Here is a 21,463-nt window from a genome sequence, read left to right on the forward strand (position 1 = left end):
TGTTCTATAAAAAAATATGTTCTTTTGTGAAACTGGGAAATGAAGCATATATCAAATGTCTTACCTATACTAGTAGATGTTACTTTTATTGGTTATTAAATTACTGATCAAAAGATAGTGTACATTTGATTAACTGGACCCATAGATGGCAGGATGGGACCATGTAGTTCACATTCTTTAAGGAGAAGACTTAGAGGAATCATCCCTTTCAGTTGCTCAGATTCAGGAAGCAAAAAACACAGTTGAAAATAATAATAACATAACAAATAATTATGAACCCCAATTTTTACTTAACAAAAATATTGTCTATGAACAATTGGCACACTGTCATCATTGCTACTTTTGTTAAAGCACTTGCTCCCTGAAGCTGATCTACAGATGAGTTAAGTGACTGCAGAATATTTTCATCCTCTCTTTCTCTCTCTCTCATACACATGCACATACATGCACACACACACACAAATACTTTTTAAATGCAGACATATTTCAGAAATTTCTGGATAGACAATCTAAAAGATGAGGGATCCATTGTATACTAGCTTCCCTATAGTTTTTTTTCATGATCCAGTTTGTTTTCCCCTTACTTGATAAAGTATATACTCTACCTGAAGTAATTATATAGATGAAATTACTAACTCCTGTACTTGGAACTGCAGTCCCTCTTATAATTACAGTCTAAGGCCTGTGGGCCATGGAAGGCAAAGGCATTGGATCATATTAAATCAGAGCATTTCTTCTTTACCTGGGGCCAAAGAAGCATGTGAGAAAAGAGGCAAACTGGAATGAGGGAGGCTTGCAAAACAGCAGGAAGCATGGCAAGTATAGTTCACCAAAGATTGACATTTTTGCATCTTTGTAGGCTAGAGACATCTTGACAGAAACAGCAATTGGGCCTTAAGAAACCCAAATCAGACCAGATGCTGAGGCATCAAGGCAAATCATCAGCCTGTGTTCTTCCTTTCATAGCTTAGCCTACAGAAGGAGGAAGCTTACTGAAGTGTTTCTGTTTCCTCATCAACTTATTTAACTTAATCCATAGCAATGTGACATCAAATCCCGGTTTTCTATAGAAACTGGTCTGGTGAAGATCACCAGTAACTGCCAGTTGTCAGAGACAGTGGCTGCTTTTCAGACTTTCTCTGACCTGATGTAGCATCATCACTGCTGACCTTCCCTCCTCTTGAGCTGGCCTCCTGCCATGGCTTCCACAGCACTGATCCTCCTCTGGCATCTCCACTGACACATGCTTCTGTAGGATGCTTTTCTTCCACTGCACACTCCCCCATGCTCCTGATGTTGATTTTGCTTGGATGTTGGTCCTTGCTCATCTTTTCACTCAGCTATGCAGGTTTTAAAGCTATGCAAGTTTTAGGCACTTGGTAGTCTCATAACTGAAACTACCACCTCTATTGTGATAACATCCTAATCATCTCCATTCTGGACTTCATATGCAGCTACCTACTGAACATCACTTCCAACTGATACGCCTAAAATTGAACTTATTTCTCTTCTTTCAATCTCTACCTTCTTCCTGGATCTAAAAGTGCTAATTTTCCTATCGCGTTCTATTCTGGTTAATGCCATCCAAACTAACTGTTGGGAGTTACCAAGGTTCCTACAACTGCCTGCTATTCTCTCCAGGTCTGGAACTTATCTAGAGTCCTACAGTTCCCTTTCTAGTCTCGATTCACTCACTCCTCTCTCCTAATTATCTCTTAACTCTCTCATTCCTGCTACTCTTTTTGTGCAATTATCTCCTTTTGCCTTTATTATTGTAAATCTATAGCTTTCCACATTGCCTAAGAAAATCTTTCAGAAACAAAATCTGTTTATATCCGTTTTTCACTCTCCAAAACCAGAAGGATAAAGTCCAAATTCCTTCCTGTCCTAATTCCACCACCTTGTCAAGCCTGATCTCACAACAATCTCTTCTTCCACATTTTACTCTAATCATATGTCTTCAAATTATTTCATACTGCAATGTCAGAGCTGTTCCATATGAGAGAATCTCTCTCTCTCTCTCTCTCTCTCTCTCTCTCTCTCTCTCTCTCTCTCCAATACGATTCCAACACCCAGGCTCAACCCAAGCACATCCTTAATTCAAAGGTCATCTCCTCTATACCTTGCCCTGAGTCATTGAGACTGACTTGATCATTCTCTTATTGTGCTCATAATTGTTGTTGAACAAATTCTGTGGAGTTCTGCCTCTAAAAATAAGACAGTGATGACTAAAATGGTATTTGAGCTACATCTTAGTCATAATGCATGTAGTGATATTACCTGCTCTAGAGAACATTGCTTTGATGATGCTGGAGACTGAATTATCAGCTTCTTCTCTACCCTACTACAATACAATTGACTAGATTGCATTAGTTTTCTATGTTCTTGTCCCCATTCTATCATTGTCTAAGAACTCTTTGAGGATGGAATCCCAGGTCTATTAATATTTTATTTCCAATATCTAGCATTTAGCACAGTGTTTTGAATATTATGAACAGTCAATATGCATATTTGAAGAATGAATTGTCTGAGCCTGAATAGAACAATTGTTTCAGTTCTGCATTATCTCTTTGAATTTTTTAAATGTCTGAACTTCTATGCTGTAAACATCATATTAATCTGAAATTAGTGCCACGAAGTCTGTTTTGTGCACTGAGCAAAAATAGCTTTTATAAATTAAAGAATAGCACTTTAAATTATTAAAGAAAACTTGATAAAAACTACAAGATGAACAAACATGTTACATGTTTGTTCTTTCAAAGGGTATGTTGTAAATGACACAATTTACCTCTTACTCCACTGATGGTTTTACATTCATAGTGATGGAGAAATGTATGAGTGAAAAGCTTGGGCTCCAAAGCCAGACTGTCAGGATTCAAGTTTTTGCTTTGGCTTTATTATTTATTAACTTATTAAGTATTTGACTTTGGCCAAGCTTTTAATCTCTCTTTATCTTAGTTTCTTCATCTGTAAGAGGGGAATTATAAAATTTATCTTTTTAGGTTGTATCTGAATTAAATGAACAAGTTTATATGAAGAGATTAGAGTAGGATCTGGTCCATAGTAAGCTAACAGTAAGCGCTGTGACATGATTTTGTATAGCTAAATGCACATTCTACAGTTAAAACCCAGTTCATTAATTTATTCATTGTCCTTTCAATCACTTACTCAATGTTGAATTTATTTATTCATTAAAGATTTGCTGATTGCCTATTAAATATTAAGCACTGTATTGTTTATATGAAATATAAAATATTAGATATGACCCTGTCTTCTCAACAAACGTAATTTGGTAAAGAGATGAAAATACATAAAAATAATTACTGTACACAGGAATGCAATAAGATCTTTAGATGAAGTTGTACAAGTATATTACATATGAATATTTTTTCAGACTTCCAGGGCTATGTTCATAATTATAGACAATGTCGATTGCATATTATGTCTTTAATCACAAGTAAAACAAATTGTGTTAGTACTTCATAGCACCTCTAAAATAGGAAGCCGGTGGCAAAGAGAGAGTGAGATCATTGAAGTCCATCCCAAAGATACCATGTTTCAAAGCCTTTTGAGCAGAGCTTCACTTCCAGATGATTGTACTAAGGTCCCCAGAGTGAAATAAACACTTACATAAGTGTCATTTGTTCCTAATTTGTGGCATTCATGAATGCTTCAATTTTGAATATCAGAATGTGACTTAGAAGTTTAAATAGCAAAAGCCTAACATATTATTAAGTCTTAAATTTTCTTTACTTTGCCTTTCTAATTCAGTTATTCTTTCAGATTCTTGAATATTTAAACCATATAAATATTAATAGCATATTGAAGAAATACCAATATTTACATTAATTTGGAATTCACAGTACTCTATAATATTTTCAGTGCTTTATATTATTCATAATTACACTAAATAAAGCATCGTCATGGAAGGAACTCCAGCAAGTATAAATGCCTATTGCATGACAAGCAATACTTTTCTTTCAGAGTGGAGATAATAAAAATATTAAGTAATAATATTAAGTAATATTAAGCTAGAAAAACAAATGAAGTAATATTTGAAAAGTGTATATAGAACAAATAATTTTCAAATGACTTTTTTTATTAACAGCAAACTGACACATATATTGTATATATATTATTTAACATCAGAGGTTTTTAAATCATGGTAATTCAAAGTTTACAAATCATAAAACTTCTTATTATAGTAAATTTTAAGTAGTAGGACTATTATATATCCCATCCTCATTTCTCCAAAATGGAAATGATCATGTCTGTGATTAACTAAAAATATTTGCATTTTTCAGAGACAGTTTAGGATTATAGGATGATAGCATAAATATATACATCAGGTTTCAGTAAAACTATAAGAGATAAGGATGATTCAGCTAACTGTGGAACTGAAAATACAGTGAATTCTCTGTCATCTCCTTTCAACATTTTGAGAAACACACCATTTCCAAATAAGGAATATCTAAGGGTTACAACATTTTGTTGTTGATTCAGCTGCTAAAAAGCACTAAAATGAATTGCAGGAGGAAACATTACATTAGGTTGCAGACCCCTCAACTCATCCTTGTGTTGGCTCTTCTGTTTTCATTTCTAGGAACTAAGATATATACTGTATTATATATATTAGTGAAACCTTAAGTTGTATTCTAAAATACACTTTTGAATAAAAATGTTCTCTTTATAGATAAAATATTTTGTATGTCATCATTTACTTACTATTTCATTGTGTTTATGGAATGTGAAATTCTTACTATTTCAAGATGAGTATCTAAAGAACATCAACCAAGAAGAGTACATTCAACCTAAATTAATCCACGTTTCAAGATAATATAACACATTTTAAAAGACAAAACAAAGAAAATCTCACTAAACTAAATATCTTTAGTCAGGAGACATTTTTCAGTGGATCTTATTATATATGCTTCCCCCCCCCCCTTTCTCATCTCTAAGACATTTTTCTAAGCACATGTAGACTTCTATAGAGATTATAAAATTCTCAAGCACCCATATTATTTTGGGGCCAAGTTACTCTGTGTAAGAAATGTATCACATCAAGTTGAGTTCTAAAATGGACATACTCTTTTACGTTTTATCTCTACTGATAGATAGAAGCCAAGAGGCCCATGGGGGCATTTTGGCAATACTGTTACTTACGGTTGAGAGGCAGGCTCGCATTGGTTGTGCCTAGCTTGTTGGCAGCCACACAAGTATAGTTCCCGAAGTGCTCCTGTGTCACATTGGTAACGGTGAGAATAGATCTTGTGCTAAAATTTTGAATGATAATTCCTTGTTGGCCATTGAAGAGCCTAGAAGACAAAATAAACTATAGGTAAGTATGTATTATAAGTATCATTTCCATTTTTATTTTAGATGGGATTGTAATGGCAACCCATTGACAGTTTTGACCACTGGCATTGGTATATAGCATGATAATGTTGAATTATATTTTCCTTTTATTAGTAGATATTGGACAGAAGAGGCCATATGACAACTGTAGACTGTTCTTATGGGATTATTTGCACTATTTAACAAACTGAGCTTAGATATGCATGACTGATTTATACATTGTTTTGTATTTTAGAAAATTAAACATACCAAAACAATGGCATCTTATCTGTTAAAGTCAAGAAAGAGTAGAAAAAATTAAATATAATAAATAGTCCACTAAAAGCACAAACTGATAGTTTCTAAGTAAACTGGTTGGGATATGTCTAGACCAGTGGTGCTCAACCTTCCTAATGCCACGACCCTTTAATACAGTTCCTCATGTTGTGGTGACCCCCAATTTCATTGTTACAAATTGAACATAATTAAAGCTTAGTGATTAATAACAAAAACAATATGTAATTATGTATGTGTTTTCTGATGGTCTTAGGTGACCCCTGTGAAAGGGTCATTTGACCCCTAAAGGGGTCGCGACCCACAGGTTGAGAACCGCTGGTCTAGACCAGTGGTCGGCAAACTGCGGCTTGGCAAACCGTGGCTTGCAAGCCACATGCGGTTCTTTGTCCCCTTCAATGTGGCTCTTCCACAAAATACCGACTTCTGCACATAAGCCACGAAGTTTCAATCGCACTGTATGTGCGCGCCCGCACATAGTATTTTGGGGAAGAGCCACACTGAAGGGGCCAAAGAGCCGCATGTGGCTCACGAGCCGTGGTTTGCCGACGACTGATCTAGACCATTTCAGGTGATATTATTGAATAACTCCCATTAAAGTTTAACCTACACCTGAGATAAGGTGGTTCCAGGGTCAATACCATTTTACTATTGCCATGTACAATGAGACAGAGGTATAGTGCTAAGGATAGTATTTAAAGTTGAGTCTCATCTCTGCCACATTTTAGGAATATGCTTATAATAGTCCTTTATCTTTTCTGGGCCTTAATATAGATTCAGTTTTTCCAGATTCCACCTGGACTACCCATTAATCTCTCTCCAGACTACCAGCAGATGCCCTCGCTCTCACTCTGGCTGGTATAGCTTCATTGTTCTCACTGCTTGCTATGCCCAGACCTGCTTCACTCTTTTCCTGAATCTACACTCAATGCTCATCATCTTCTTTTATCTCTGCCATCTAGAGCCTTCCCTCCTCATTGAGGTCTGATCTAGTCCCATCTCCCTTTCTCTGATGCACCTTAAATGAATCTCCTCTCTTTCACTCTGCATGTATCTTACCAAATGGTTGTAGCATTTATAAAGCAAAACCACATTCTTGAATTGTTTTTTCTAGCAATTTCTATGCACACAGGTCTTTTCAACCCAAATAAATTCAGATTCCTCACAAAGCACAGCCCTATGGACATACTTTATATTTGAATCCTACATTGCACTTAATAGTGGTATCCTCAGTAACAAATAGTTCAGAGTCAATGGAGTCTGGGTGATGTCCCGACACCATAGGGACTGGTAAGCTTCTTTCAGTGCCCCTTCAGGAAATTCTCTCTCTCATTATGAATTCTGCTGTAAGGAGGATGCCAATCAGATAATAACTTCTCCTAAACTAGCCCCTCTGTTTATTGTGAAAAAAGATGTGCTGATCACAATATGGGCTATGTAGGCTCATGTTAGTTTTACCTTTTAATGTGTTTAAGTTTTAGCATTAAATATTTCTTTAACTTTAAAGATGCTAATAAACGGCATTCCTCTGAGAGTCTAGATTGAAATTGTTTGCATTATGTTATGTGACTTGCATCTGAATTTAGATAAAATACACTGCAGTTATATGCAGATTAAAATAAGCAGCCATCCTTGATTACTTGGGGAATTCCTTATAGTTCATGTACTAGCTGGATTTGAATTATCTAAAACTCAAACTTTAATCAGATTAATAAAGCTTTGAGTTGAAAAAAATATTGGAAAATCTTTAAATTGAGCAATAAACCTAATGATCTCAAACTCTGACACAATAAATTAGGGCATAACAGCCTGGCTGGTGTGGTTCAGGGTTTGAGCGTGGACTTAGGAACCCAGAGGTCACTGGTTTGATTCCCTGTCAGGGCACATGCCTGGGCTGCAGGCTCAGTCCCCAGAAAGGGCATGCAGAAACATCGGCTGATCAATGTTTCTCTCATGATGTTTCTATCTCTCTCTCTCTCTCTCCCTTCCTCTCTCTCTAAAATAAGTAAAAAAATATATATATATAAAAATATATAAAAAATAAATTAAAAAACTAGGGCATAACATATTAAGACTATGGCAGCTTTTACTCCTCTGTCTCATATTGTAAATCTATCAAAATGTAGGCTAAATTCAGTGATATTACACATTTTTCTGCATCACATTAATAACTTTGCCTTTAATGAATTAGTTTATGTCCTATATTTAAAAAAATCAGTTTCATTGTTTTTAAGAACATAAGTATTATAGCTCAAATCAATTTGTTCATAATTATGCTATGGACTTATTTTCTAGAGAACTTAGCAACTCCCTAGACTACTAAACCCCATTGTGCCCCATCTACCAAACCAAGATCAATTTTGTTGCTAGATACTTGAGAAAAAGTCAGTGTCTTCACTTGGCTAGACTCTAGGGAGAAAATCTCAAGGGAATATTGAGATTCAATATTCCCTTGAGTTACTTTAAGGCACTGTGGTCTTATGTTCCTTATTGCTATCTTTCTAAGCTGGCTTGTAGTTCTCTGTCCTTTAATGTTACAAAGCCACAGATGTTGCTAGATCATGCATCACATCCATGTTCTGAATATCTAGGCCCATTTTTGACTTCTGCCAGCAGTGCACATCAGTGCTCCAACCCTTGCTATTCAGATCAGTCTGGCAGGTGATTATGACCAATAAAAACAGAAAAGGATTTTCCCTGGGGTTGTTTCTTCCCTAGGGGAAGCCAGCTCTCTGAGATTACTGGAGAATCCAAGGCTTCCTTCTTCTGTAGTTGGAAGTTTCAGAAGTGCTGACTCCTCAGGCATCACTTCAGAACCTATCTTTGCCTGGTGGATGGCTGCGACAGCCTTGGCAAAGCTGACCTTGAGGGAGAGTGACTTCTGAGATGGAGTGGATCTCTTAAGAGTATATCTCTGTGATTTTCTTGCAGGTATCCTGGGGGTAATAAAGAACTTTCTCAGCTATATCAATTCTGAAAATAGTAATTAAAATGCTACAAAGATGAGTTCTGCGCTGTGATTAGGGCCTAGGCTGGGCAACACATGTTCTTTGAAGATTTTTGAAGGCCCTTGAGAAAGTCAAAGCTGAAGATAAGAATCAGGTATATTAACAAGTGTTTACAACAGAGGGCATTTTAATCACAAGGGAGACCCTGTTAAGATGAACACATCTATTCTCAGTTACTGCATATAAAAATTTGAGCCACACCAGGAAGTCCTATCAATATGGCTCTAATGTAATTTTACTCCTTGATAAAAAACAAATAATAAAAGAGTTTTTTAATCGATGGTACTTATTTTTTCTTTAGGAAACAGATTTAGTTTAGTATGGTCTGATATAATTATATTATCTGTATTATCTGCAAAGAAAATGATTCTTTTTTTTATCAGTAAAAACATATATTTTCCAAATTGAATTGTTATTATGTGTTAAAGAAAATGCTTGATCAGTTTGAAGCATATATATATGAGCCTGTTCACAGGTGATCCTGGCCCCATAGATTTTTCATATCCATTTCAGATTTTTTTGAAACCAGACTTCCTTGCATTAGTGATGTGAAATCTGAAGTGGCAACTCAAGAAATTGTTTATAATATACCTTTCAATAAAACCAGAGAACTAAATTCAGAATGCTGCTTTATTTGGAGTTATGTATCTCTTTTCCCTAAACACTTAATTCTTTCTAGTTCTAAGGGAACCATTTTTGTGTTGACTTAGATTATAGAATGAGACATTTTTTTCTCATAGTCCTCCTCCCCCCAAAAGAGAGAGTAACTAATTTTGCTGGGCTAGATCAGCAGCATATGGTGCTTTTTTATAAATATGTGGCCATCTTTATTTTTTCACATTTTTACCATTCAATGGACCTCATGGCTATAAGATTCTTCTATTATTATGGTCTCCTACCTTCAGTCACCAATAGGAGTTTGTGCCACTATAAACTGAATGTTTGTGTCTCCCCAAATTCACATGTTGAAATCCTAATCTCTAAAGGTGATGGTATCAGTAGGTGGGGTCTTTGAGAGGTGCTTAAAAGGGATTAGTGTTTTATAAAAGAGGCTTCAGAGGGATCCCCAGCCCCTTCCGCAATGTAAGGATACAACAGGAAGTTTGCGACCCAGAAGAGGACAGTCACCAGATATGCTGACACCTTAATCACAGACTTCCAGCTTCCAGAACTGTGAGATAATTTTCTGCTGTTTCTAAGCTACCCAGTCTGTGATATTTTGTTATAGCAGCAGAAATGGACTAAAACACATACTGAGAACCATTCACCTTATTCTTATTCCTCTGCCTTGTGCTAATAAATGCCTCAAATCTATGAACTGCAGGATATTAGCTTTGCCAGAAGATGCTGACAACCTATCAGTGACACAGCCTGACCAACTAACTAGTCTTGAATTAGGGCAGCCTCTTATATTTTCATTAGAGGCCCGGTGCATGAAATTTGTGCATGGGTAGGGTCCCCAGGCCTGGCCAGCAATCAGGGCAGATAGGGGTCTTCCAGGTGCTGGCTGGGGCCTCCCTTCCATGGCTGCCGGCTACTGGCTGGGGCCTTCTTTTGTTCCCCACCACCTCCTGGTGGTCAGTGCACGTCATAGCGAGTGATCAAACTCCCAGTCTCCTGGTCAAACTCCTGAGGGGATATTTTGCATATTAGCCTTTTATATCCTATCTAATAATAGACAAACATGGTAATTGACCTTACCTTCACTACACCTCCCATTGGCTAATCAGCATGATATGCAAATTAACTTCCAACAAAGATGGCGGCTAATTTGCATACTGCAGGCAGGGCGGGACAGTGCCATCCCACCTGCCCCTCCATCATCCGGGACTGCAATCTGCGACCTGGGGTGGGGGGCATCCTGGGGCAGCTGGGTGGTGCAGCGGCGATGGGCTGGCCCACCCGGCCTCCATCTGGCCCTCCTGCAGGGGACCCGGGGCTGCTGGGTGGGACCATGGCGATCTGCCACCCGCCCGGCCTCCAATCGGCCCTCCCGCGGGGATCCGGGTCCCTGGTTGCAGGCCAGTGCCCGTGTGCAGCCACAGAAGCCACCTGCCTGCCACATCCCACCATGATCCACTGAGTTATGAGGCTAGAGAGTAAGGAGAACTTCCGCCCCTGAGTCAAAGTGGGGAGCGGAGGACACGGCCTCCCCTCCTAAAGTCGCCAAAGGACAGGACCTAACCTAAGCCACATCCTCTGAGAGAGCCCGGCAGGCACCACTGACCCTCTCTGTAGGCCGGGCCCCCCTCCCCCTTCCCCTGTCCCTGCACAGCTCCCATAGCTCCCCACTGGCTGAGTCAGGCACAACAGGTTTGCAGCCACAGGGGCGATTTAGCAGCTAATGAAAAATGAAAAAATGCGAGAATGAACAAATGAAGCAGCTACTGCAGTGGGGAAAAGACGTTCATCAAATTCGTTGTCTCTGAGAAACTGAGGCAGCCAGCACAGGCCCCTGCACAGGATGAGGCTTCTGCTTCTAAAGAAACGTCCTGGGGTTAGGGGTGAGGGAGGAGTCTGTGCTCCCCCTCCTGGTATTCTTAACACCCAGAAACCCCTCCCCAATCCAGGGCAGGAATGTTCCATGCTGATTGCCTCTAGAAAGCAGAGAACAAAGAGGCACTTCTTGACTTCAGGCCTCTAAACCAGTGATTCTCAACCTTGGCTGCACATTAGAATCACCTGGGAATCTTTTTAAAATCCTGATTTCTGGGCCTCATCCTCTGGAAATTCTGTTTCTTTGTTACTAATGTTGTGGCCTCACCCCATAACAAAGAAACAGAATTTCCGGAGGATGAGGCCCAGAAATCAGGATTTTGAAAAGATTCCCAGGTGATTCTAATGTGCAGCCAAGGTTGAGAACCTCTGCTCTAAACAGACTTGACCACTGAGGGCAAACACCTGCAGCTGAGAGGGGGCAGGCTCTGGGTGTCGAGGTCCAGAGCATGGAAGACCTCCTGGGGGAGCAGTGGATCCGGAAGCCTGTGTGTACTGGATCAGAGACACTCCTGCCTCCCATCCTCCCCTGCCCTGCACATAGACGTGCCTGGACTGGGGTGAGGAGGAGAAGGAGAGCTAGAGGAAAGGAACACTGAGTGTTTGTTGCCGGCCATGTAAAAAGGACTGTGACCTCCTCGCCCACTGAGTCACTCCCTAAGGCAGCAGGAGACGGAGGGTCTGAGAGCAGCCACACAGCGTTGTGGCCGTGACCCAGGCACCAAGATGGTGTACGTGCAACAGGGCTGAGGAGGTGTCAGAGGACCTCACCCCAGAAAGCCCAATAGCTCTTTGTGTGAGAGAGAGAAGGTGTCAGGGAAAAAGGGAAAGAGCGAATTGGACTCAAGAGGCCTCAAGGCCCAGATGAGGAGAATATACCAGGGACAGCATGGACTTGAGCTCTGAGGTGAGGGTCAAGGGCAGCTGGGTGGGGGCCAGCCCAGACAGAAGACTGAGGTCCAGATGTCCTTGATCCTGCTAGGCTCTTTGGCACCTCTGCCTGAGATATAAACTGTCTGACATGGAAGTACAACTCCAGAGAAGGGGGTGGGGAACCTAAGTTAAATAATATTTTGTTTTTGTTTTTTCACTTGGAAGAATGTGGGCTGAAGTTGAAGTTAGGTTTGGTTACTAAACAATAAAGAAAGCAACATTTCTTGCACACCCGACTGTGTGGTCTGAGTTTTCTGCTGCCTATAAACCGAGAAAAAGTTGTAAAATGAAGTACTAATCTCTAGGGTTTAGGTCAGACTGAGGAGTAGTGCCACTCAGCCAGAAGCTGGCTCATGGCTGGCCAGTGCAGAGGTGGTGGCAGGAGCCTCTCCCACCTCCGTGGCAGCACTAAGAATGTCCAACTAACGGTTTAGGCCCGATCCCTTGGGTGCCTAAGCCTTTAGTCGGACATCCCCCGAGGGCTCCCTGGCTGCCAGAAGGATGTCTGACTGCAAGCTTAGGCCTGATCCCCCCGGGGAGTGGGCTTAAGTCAACAGGTGGACATCCCCAGGGGGTCCTGGACTGCAAATGGGCACAGCCCGTGCTGAGGGTCCCCCCCTACCCCGAGTGCACAAATTTTTGTGCACTGTGCCTCTAGTATATATAGAAGTGTCAGGGAAGTATGGTAATAACTAGCAATACTTATATTTCTGACTCATGAAATGTTCAAAACCTTTACAATCATCACTTTCTCTCAGTCCATAGCTATCTAGGCTGGCCAAGAGAGCACACAGCAACACCACAGAGCAAACCTGACCACATAGCCATTGGCACTGATTGCTAAGATTGTGAAAATAAATGGACCAACTTACACCAGACCTCATCCATTTTATTTTTATAAATTCAGCCTCACTACACATTTTGAGGATTTTATTTATTATCTGCCTTTCCATGTCTGCAGTAACAATAAATATTTCTAGAAATCTAACTTTCAGGTGCAAATAGTCACAGAAAAGCTCCATTGCTAATATAAGAAACATATATGAGGGTATCAAATGACAATATTTATGATATTAAAATAACTTGGAATAGGAGTGGTAGAGATGTTCTCAAATAATGGTAGAACTTTCATAAGACTTAATTTATAAGGGAGTAAGATAATAATATATTATGTTATATAACTGAATATCAATACAATCTTATTAATTGATCTTTGGGTATTAGCATAGCATAGATGAAAGACAGTTCTTAAACCATACAAGTCATTTTTACAGAAAGAAATGTAACTTCCTGCAATGGAGTGTATATTTGCAGCACTCAAGAGGTGGTATGAGCTAAAGATATAATTCAACAAGGAGATTTATAAAAAGTCATGGGTAATGTTGAGGCAGGTTAACAGAAAAAAAAAAAGGAAAATTTACTGGCAAGTGGAATGCCAGAACAGTTGAGCAATTAACAGCCAGCTAATAAATCACAAGACTCTATTCTACTTTCTATCCAAAGATATCTAAGAGCAGGTAGTTTAAATCACCTTAGTCAGGGTGGTAGATAATTAAAAATAAACCAACACAGTTATAGTCAGATTAATCCAAGATAGAGATGAAACTAACCAATGTGCTCATTTTAATACATCAGCATATTAAACGTCATGCCCAGAAATCTAATGAATATTCTGTTGATACCCTCCCCTGGGATCGCCCCTAAAATCCCCACCTATAGAAAATAGATAAAACCCTCAGGACAAAGGACCCCAGCAAGTGCTCTTTGACCATGTCCTTGCTCCCCTTTCCTCAGACATGCAATTTTCTTCTTCTATCCTAAGCTCTGAGGGTCTGCATGAGACTTGCACCCAGAGGAGCAGTGGGCAGTGGCAGCTTCTCCTGGGCTTACCCCCTGACCTTGTCTCCAGGGGCTCTTCCTTTGCCACACTGTCCCAAGCTGTAATAAACTTACTCTCACTTTCACCTGGATTCATGTCCTGAATTTTTCCTGCAGGAATCGAGAACCTGGAGGTCGCCTGACAGGCACACACATAAGGGTCAGATTGTTCAGGTGCAGGGCCAGCCCTCAGCACTGAAGCAGTCCAGTGATAGTGGTAGGACTCTGATATGGTCTTAATGGAAATGAAGCTTAATTTGGTCACCAAACGATGATTGAGTACCTCCTGTCCTTAAGACACTGGTTTAGAAACCAAGAGGAGGAAGAGATGTGACATGGTTATTATCTAAGGGACCTTAGATCCACATGAAAATCTGAAGATGAGATTGAGATGGCATATAGATCCTTGTACAATACACTTCATAATGCCTCTCTCAATGACAGTATTCTCGCTTCAATATATTTTGGCTCTAAATCACTGTTGTACTTCTAGTCTTCTCATTGTGAGTATGAATGTTTTTATTTGTGGAACATGTTAGCTGTTCTTAACACACTTATGACTGAAGTAATCTAACAAAGATTTTTAGCATTGCACAAAAAAAGGTTGATGTTAAAAGTATGGAAAGTTGACCTTCAGAAAACATTTAAACATTTTCAAATGTATGTCAACTAATCTTCATCTCAAGCTGAGGAAGTATTATTAGACCATTTTACAGATGAAAGATAAGAAGTTTAGAAAGATTAAGTTAATTAATCTTGCACCAACTGATATGTGATAAAACCAAAATTCAGATCCAGGTCTTCTTACTACTATTGGTATTCTCCCCAAGTAGCTACTGGCATTTAAATCACTAAGCAGGAACAAGAATATTGCTTTTATGTTTGGAGAAGTCAGAAATCATCTTGGTTCAAGGAAATCAACTCAAACCAGAAAATAAGACAAATGGAGCTAAATAAAGTGTTATGTGGCATTTGAAATATACAAATACCACAAATACCAAGTTCAATCCATGGGGTGAATCTAATGGGGTAGAAAGTCAAAGATAAATGTAGGTTCAATTTAGGGAGCTATTTGGCGGTTTCCTTGGAGGTTAACTATTATTTGGGGGCTAGTTATGTGCATCAGTGCAGCCTCTTACCGAGGCTGTCTTCAGCCTCCAAAAGAATCTGACTCTCTAGGCTACTCTGAGAAACAAGAAATGAGCATTGCCTTCCTCTCTTCTCAAACTATATCCCCCAGCACACAAAATTTCAGTATCAATTAATGTTTGTTTTCTCCCCCTAGATTCACTAAATATTTGGGTGGTAATCTCACCCTATAGTATATATGCAATATGCAATTAGAATGGCAGAAAAATACAACCTAGACAAGTAGCAAGAATACAATATTTTTAAGTAATTTCAAAATTGTTTCTAAAGTTCAAGCGCTAGTGATGCTACAGAGTTATTGTCAAATCATCATCATATCAAATACTTCTCTTGGTGACACCACTTCAGTTGTAAGTTTTATATATTAGTATGGCTTTGATTGCTGTCAATATTCCCTGAGAATGCAACTCTACTAGGGTAATATTCCTGGGTGGTGTTGCCATTCACTGTGTTCCAAGCGTGTAGCATAGTGCCAGGTACTTAGTAGGTACACAGTGAGTAATTGTTATACGCCTGACTGAATAAATTGTTCTCACATTTTTACAATTTTTAGTTTTTCACCTGTGAAATTGGAAAAAAAAATAAAGGCAATCTGAATAAAGTGTTGATGTAAGAATGTTTTTAAATATATAAAATGTAACATCTATGCAGATATACATATCAAATGAAATAGGCACTAGATATATGATAGGTGTTATTATTGTTTAATGATAGGGTCTGTTTCTTAGAAAGAACAGATACATTTCCTCTCAGATGGCAGCAAAATATTAAATATTGAGCACACAGGAAATTATTTTGAAAGAAAAGATGTAGGAGAGTGACTGAAAAGATCGTGGCATCATGATTTTAAGATGCGCCACGCTCTCTCAGCTACATGAGCATTATCAACCTCATCTAGGCTTTTCACAGATGCGCAGGGTAGGTTTTAAAAAAGTTAAAAGGAGGAGTAAGAAACTAGAGAGAAATTAAAATTTTTTGAACATGCTTCTATAGCAACCTAGTGGTTTATCATGTTGCTTGGTACCCAAGGCTCAAAAACAATATGATATCAGTTACTCCTAGAAACAGACAAGAATATCATGCATCACTGTCTTAGCCCCAAGAGTTATCTATCTTTAGTTGCACATTTGAATATATTAATGCTATTATAATATATTAGGACGCTTTAATGATTTAGACTTTATTAGGCTATTTAAAATGTCTTATTTACTTTATCAATTTTAATGACATTGATAATTTTAGATTGGAGAGCTTTGAGCTGCTTTACTTGTGACAGTTTGATTCAGTTTGGGGGAGATACTGCCTGTTAACCCCACATAGAATAAACAAAGCCTACAGTGCAGGTGTCAATCCTCTCCTGACTGCAGTGAATCTTGTATCCCTGACAACCTGGCCTCTGACTAGATCTCTCCCCTATGCTTGAACTGCTTTGCGAACATCAATGTGTCCATGATTTTAATGTCAAATTTCATCCTACAATATACCAACACAAGCATTTTGCCGAGACCACATTCACATAATAGAAATCCTGGGAAGTCGGACTTGAGCAATAGAAACCGTCTTCCTTTCTGTAATCATATGTTGAGTTGACAGCATCACACAATCTAGGGTGACAGGATGCATTTGTACTAATATCCTCTTATCAGTTTGAAAGTGTATTAAAATAAGAATGGCTATACTTTGTTGTTATTACAAGGCCACACAACTCATTTTCACAACATAGTGTATTCCAAAACACCATGTTAAAGTCAATGAACAATGGTGAACAGGGCAGAATCCTCACTCTTAGGTAGATTATAGTGTAGAAGGAGTGATGGACAAGTAAAAAAGGTGAATATCCTATATAATAAAAGGGTAATATGCAAATAGACCAAATGGCAGAACCACCGAACAACCAATCAAAGAGTAATATGCTAATGAATGCTAAGGCTGCTCAACTGCTCACTGTGATGTGCACTGACCACCAGGGGGCAGATGCTCCCACCGTTAGGTTAGTCCCTCAGCCTTGCCTGCGCCCTCTCACACCAGGACACCTTGGGGGATGTCGGAGAGCCAGTTTCAGCCCGATCCCACAGGCCACTCCCCTTGGGAGGGCGCCAGATGCAGGGCTCATGGCTGGCGAGTGCTGCATGGCTGGCGAGCCTCTCCCAATCGGACTGATTGGAGTGGGACTGATTGGGAGCTAGCCCACAGCAGGCACAGTGGGGCCTGGATGAGCGGGAGCAGCAGGTAGGAGCTGCAGGCGGCATTGGACTGTGGGTTTCAGCACGATCCCTGCAGGCCACCAAGAGGGACCCTACCTGTGCATGAATTCGTGCACCAGGCCTCTAGTGCTTAGAGAGATAAGCTCATGGGAGTACTCCTGGAGAGCTTCCTCCAATAGTGAAAAAGGCTCAGGGTAGTTTTCCTGGAGAAGGTGACATCTCAATTGAGACTTAAGAACAAGTGGAATAAAGCAAGCCAAAGGTAATCAGACAAGAGTGTGCATGTGGAAGAGTATGATAGGGGTCAACATAGGAAAAGGCCTGAAAGACAAAGACCATGCCACAGTTTGGGAAATGAAATATTTCAGATGGCTATCATCCCTATTGTGAGAGGGTAGGAAGGCAAGATTCATAGCCAGAGAAGTAAACAGGGGCTAAAACATGAACGTCTACCATACCATACTGTGGTGTTAGGGATCTTATTCTAAGGACAATGAAGAACCACTGAAAGGATTCAAGTATAAGTTCAAACATTTATTTAAAAATTTAACTATAAATTTAAGAACACGAACACATTCCAGGGGAATGTGAGGCTGTGGATGCAGTATTGTATAGATCAAGAGCAGAATGGACTTCTTGGACACCTTTGACAATTTGGAGTCACTGTCAGCCATGACAGTTATGTCAAGTGCTATGTCAAGACTGAAGTTAATGGGATATAATGGGAATACCTTTAGGAGGGGTCCTAAATGCCCAAAACCACAACTCTGGGTGCCTGGATAAGTACTACACCTGCACACCAATATGAGTGGGACCTCCACCCCTGGTGGACTATAAAATCTCAGAGCTCCACCCACCCAATGCTCTAGCTTGGCTGTATCATGGATCACACTCGGAGACTTTCACTCCATGTGATGTGTGCCACCAATGCAGACACCTGCCGTAAGGGACTCTGTGCCAGACGCGTGCCCTGCTTACTTTTATCAGCTAAGCTCCCTCTCTCTGTGTCACATGCATGTGACTCTATTGGCTTATTGGAGCTGTCTCTCCTAATAAACCTGGCATTATGGAAAGATACAAATGTGTGTGTGAGTCCTTTCAGGGATGCTCCCTTACTCAGGAGAAATATTAACATCTCGGTGTCAGCGTGTCCCAAACCAAACTCAGCCTGATCCCTCCCAGCCTCAGATAATGGCTTCACCATTTACATTGCTATTGAGATAGAAAACGTGGGATACCTTCAGATTGTCATTTTGTTGTATCTAATCAGTCACTAAAATATACAAATACCATATTTCCTCTCTTGCTGTTTTTTTTTAATTTCAACTGCACAACCAATACCCTAGCTTCAATCAATTACATATTTTTCCCTTCCATTTCTCCCAATTGCTCCAAGAAACATTTGTGAGACAGGGAGTGGGTCATTTTACTACCTGTGCAAAGCTCTTCAATGCCTTCCCAATGTCTATGCAATAAAATTCAAATGTCTTATCCTGACATTTAAGACCTTCCAATTCTTGCCCTGAGTGACTTTCTAACCTTACCTCTTATTACACCTGATTTCACATCCTGCACCACAGGCACACAAAAAACTCTTCACATTATGGTGTGTGATGTTTCCACTGTTATTTCCTTGCCTGTGATTATTTTTGATCCCTTGCAATGTATGTAAAGGCTGCTCACCCTTCAGTGTCCAGCACAGAAGTTACCTTTCCTTAAAGCATGTGTTAATGATCTGACTTGAGTAGAATGTACTCTTGCTGTGCACTTTTACCAGACTCAATTTAGAGTTCCCTTAGGTTTTCTGACTTAGTACCTAATTCACTGTGATGAATTTTATGACAAATCATAGACTCTAAGTCAGGGGACGCAAGCTAGAGATGGTCTACTTTCGATGTTGTTTGACTAGACCCAAGTTTTAAATATAATGACATGTATTTATGTCTTGCATGGACACATGCCTTCCATTCTCAGTAATTGAAATGCTCCCACTTGTTTCACATATGTTTCCCTTATCTTCCCGACCTCAGATGACAAAGTCATCACAGAGGTGATGGAGTTGTGCTAATAAGAGTTTGGTTATTGAAAGAAGTGAAATATCAACAGAATGGAATTAATAAAATAATGTAAATAAACACAGAAAAATAATAGAGAGGTAACATTATAAATTCACGTTCCTTCAATACAGGAACTTATTTCCTTTAAAAATCTTCAACTTACCTCACAGATAGTGTCCAAAACATGATGTTGAATGAAGTAAAATCTGAGCTCAGCAAGGAAAATCATTTTTTTTCTTTTTTAAATTAAGGGATGATGAAAACACATATTGACACAATTTCACAACTTGGTTTTGAGACTAGAGGTTCACGGAAAGTCAAGCAGCTATTACAGAAGATGAGGAAGGTTTTTTTTTGTTTTGTTTTGTTTTTAATATATTTTTATTGATTTCACAGAGGATGGGAGAGGGAGAGATAGAGAGAAATATCAATAATGAGAAAGAATCATTAATCAGATGCCTCCCACATGTACCCCAATGGGGTTCGAGCCTGCAACCTGGGCATGTGCACTGACCGGAAATCGAACCGTGACTTCCTGGTTCATTTGTCAATGCTCAACCACTGGGCAACACCGGCTGGGCAAGGAAAATCATTTTAACATGGGTTCGTAATGAAGTTATTTCTGGTATCATTCTAAATCTAAACATGTGACTGCTCACTCGAGAGATGAGAGAAAGAATGAAAGAGTGATGGGGAAGAGATATATTTATAGTCTCTTCTGAGTAATCAAGGTTGTGGTGTGAAATCTAGATGAGGGATATTCTGGCACAAGAGTCAGGAAATTAAGAGTTTGTCTTGTTTTCTGCTGTTTTAAAAAATCACTTTATTGAGGTATACAAAGCTGTATATATTTATATGGGTTTGGCAAAAGTAAGTTTACAGCTTTTCATATGGAAATAATACAACAATTAATAAATAATAATATAAGAATAAGCTGTGTTTCACGTAGTCACAACTGCAAACCTACTTTTTCCCCACCCTGTATTGTACATATGATGTATACAAACCTGCAAAAATATTGAGGATATGTATACACCTGTGAATCACTACCAAGGCCATAAACATATTCATCATCTTCCAAGTTTCCTTGAAATTAGATTTCACTCCTTATCCAGCACTTCCCTTCAACAAGTCATATAACCTTTATGAGATACAGTCTTCCCTCAGGTGTAATTTAGTTAAAATGGTGCAAGGAATGGGTAAGATTATATGTGTGTGGTAAGATTGTAAAGTCAGCATGTAGGGTAAATCTGCATGTCATTAAAATTGTCCTTGAAAATTCCTTAAACTTCCTCACTTTAAACTACCATACTTTAAAAGAATCTCAAAAAGAGAGGGCAAATATGCCAAGGGGGGTAAAAGTCACCTTTTGGAGTGTGGGAAGAAAATAACAGATAGTCCATCTAAGAATGTCCATTGGCATCTTATCTTTTAAATTTGATCTGTTGTACTTCATTTAATGTATGCAGTATACCAGTTCAGAAATGTATGTGCATAATTTGTAAATAAGTATGTATATATTGGTAGTTTTTGCTAAGGTTTAAATTATACTCATCAGGATATAGGTTCCAAAAGTGTTCTAGTTGTAGACTATTGTTTTTATATCACTATCCATGGTTGAGCTCCAGATGAAGTGGTAGTTTGAGAACTATGTGATATTAAGTACACATCTTCAACATGAGATATCTGTTAGATTGGAGAGCTACACTGTCAGAGGCATATGGAAATGAAGACCAGTTGAAGGAACAGCAAAGTATGTCCCATTTTATGTCTTTCTGAAACTCATAGAGCAGTATACACGTCCGCACTATTTGAATTGTTATTATTATATGTTTATATCTTTCTTTTTTCTCTCTCTCATGCAATACTCCAAGTTTAAAGAGTTGACTCTATGTAAGTGAAATGTAAAAATGTGCACATTTTGCAAAACTACCATATATAAAAAATGCTTTGAATATCACAATGTGTTATAGAAATGTAATGTATTCCTACCTTTGACATAAATAAATTATATGAAAAACAGCAAAGAAAGAGGATCATTGATGATACAAAGAACTATTTTAACTCATTTTCTGCTCTCCTTGAAAATAAAATAAGGGAAGAAAACACC

At 39.0% G+C, this 21,463-nt stretch overlaps 1 protein-coding gene across 1 annotated transcript in view; it reads right to left on the reverse strand.

Moving 5' to 3' along the window:
* The window catches only part of NEGR1 (neuronal growth regulator 1), an 885,164-nt gene that overhangs the window by 179,566 nt on the left and 684,135 nt on the right, over positions 1 to 21,463 (reverse strand). Inside the window, exon 6 of the mRNA XM_036351917.1 lies at positions 5,164 to 5,315. Coding sequence (XP_036207810.1) covers positions 5,164 to 5,315 — 152 coding nt within the window. The remainder of the gene's footprint in view (positions 1 to 5,163; positions 5,316 to 21,463) is intronic.

Source organism: Myotis myotis, unplaced genomic scaffold, assembly GCF_014108235.1.
Source record: "Myotis myotis isolate mMyoMyo1 unplaced genomic scaffold, mMyoMyo1.p scaffold_m19_p_2, whole genome shotgun sequence".
In the NCBI taxonomy this organism is placed as follows: domain Eukaryota; kingdom Metazoa; phylum Chordata; class Mammalia; order Chiroptera; family Vespertilionidae; genus Myotis; species Myotis myotis.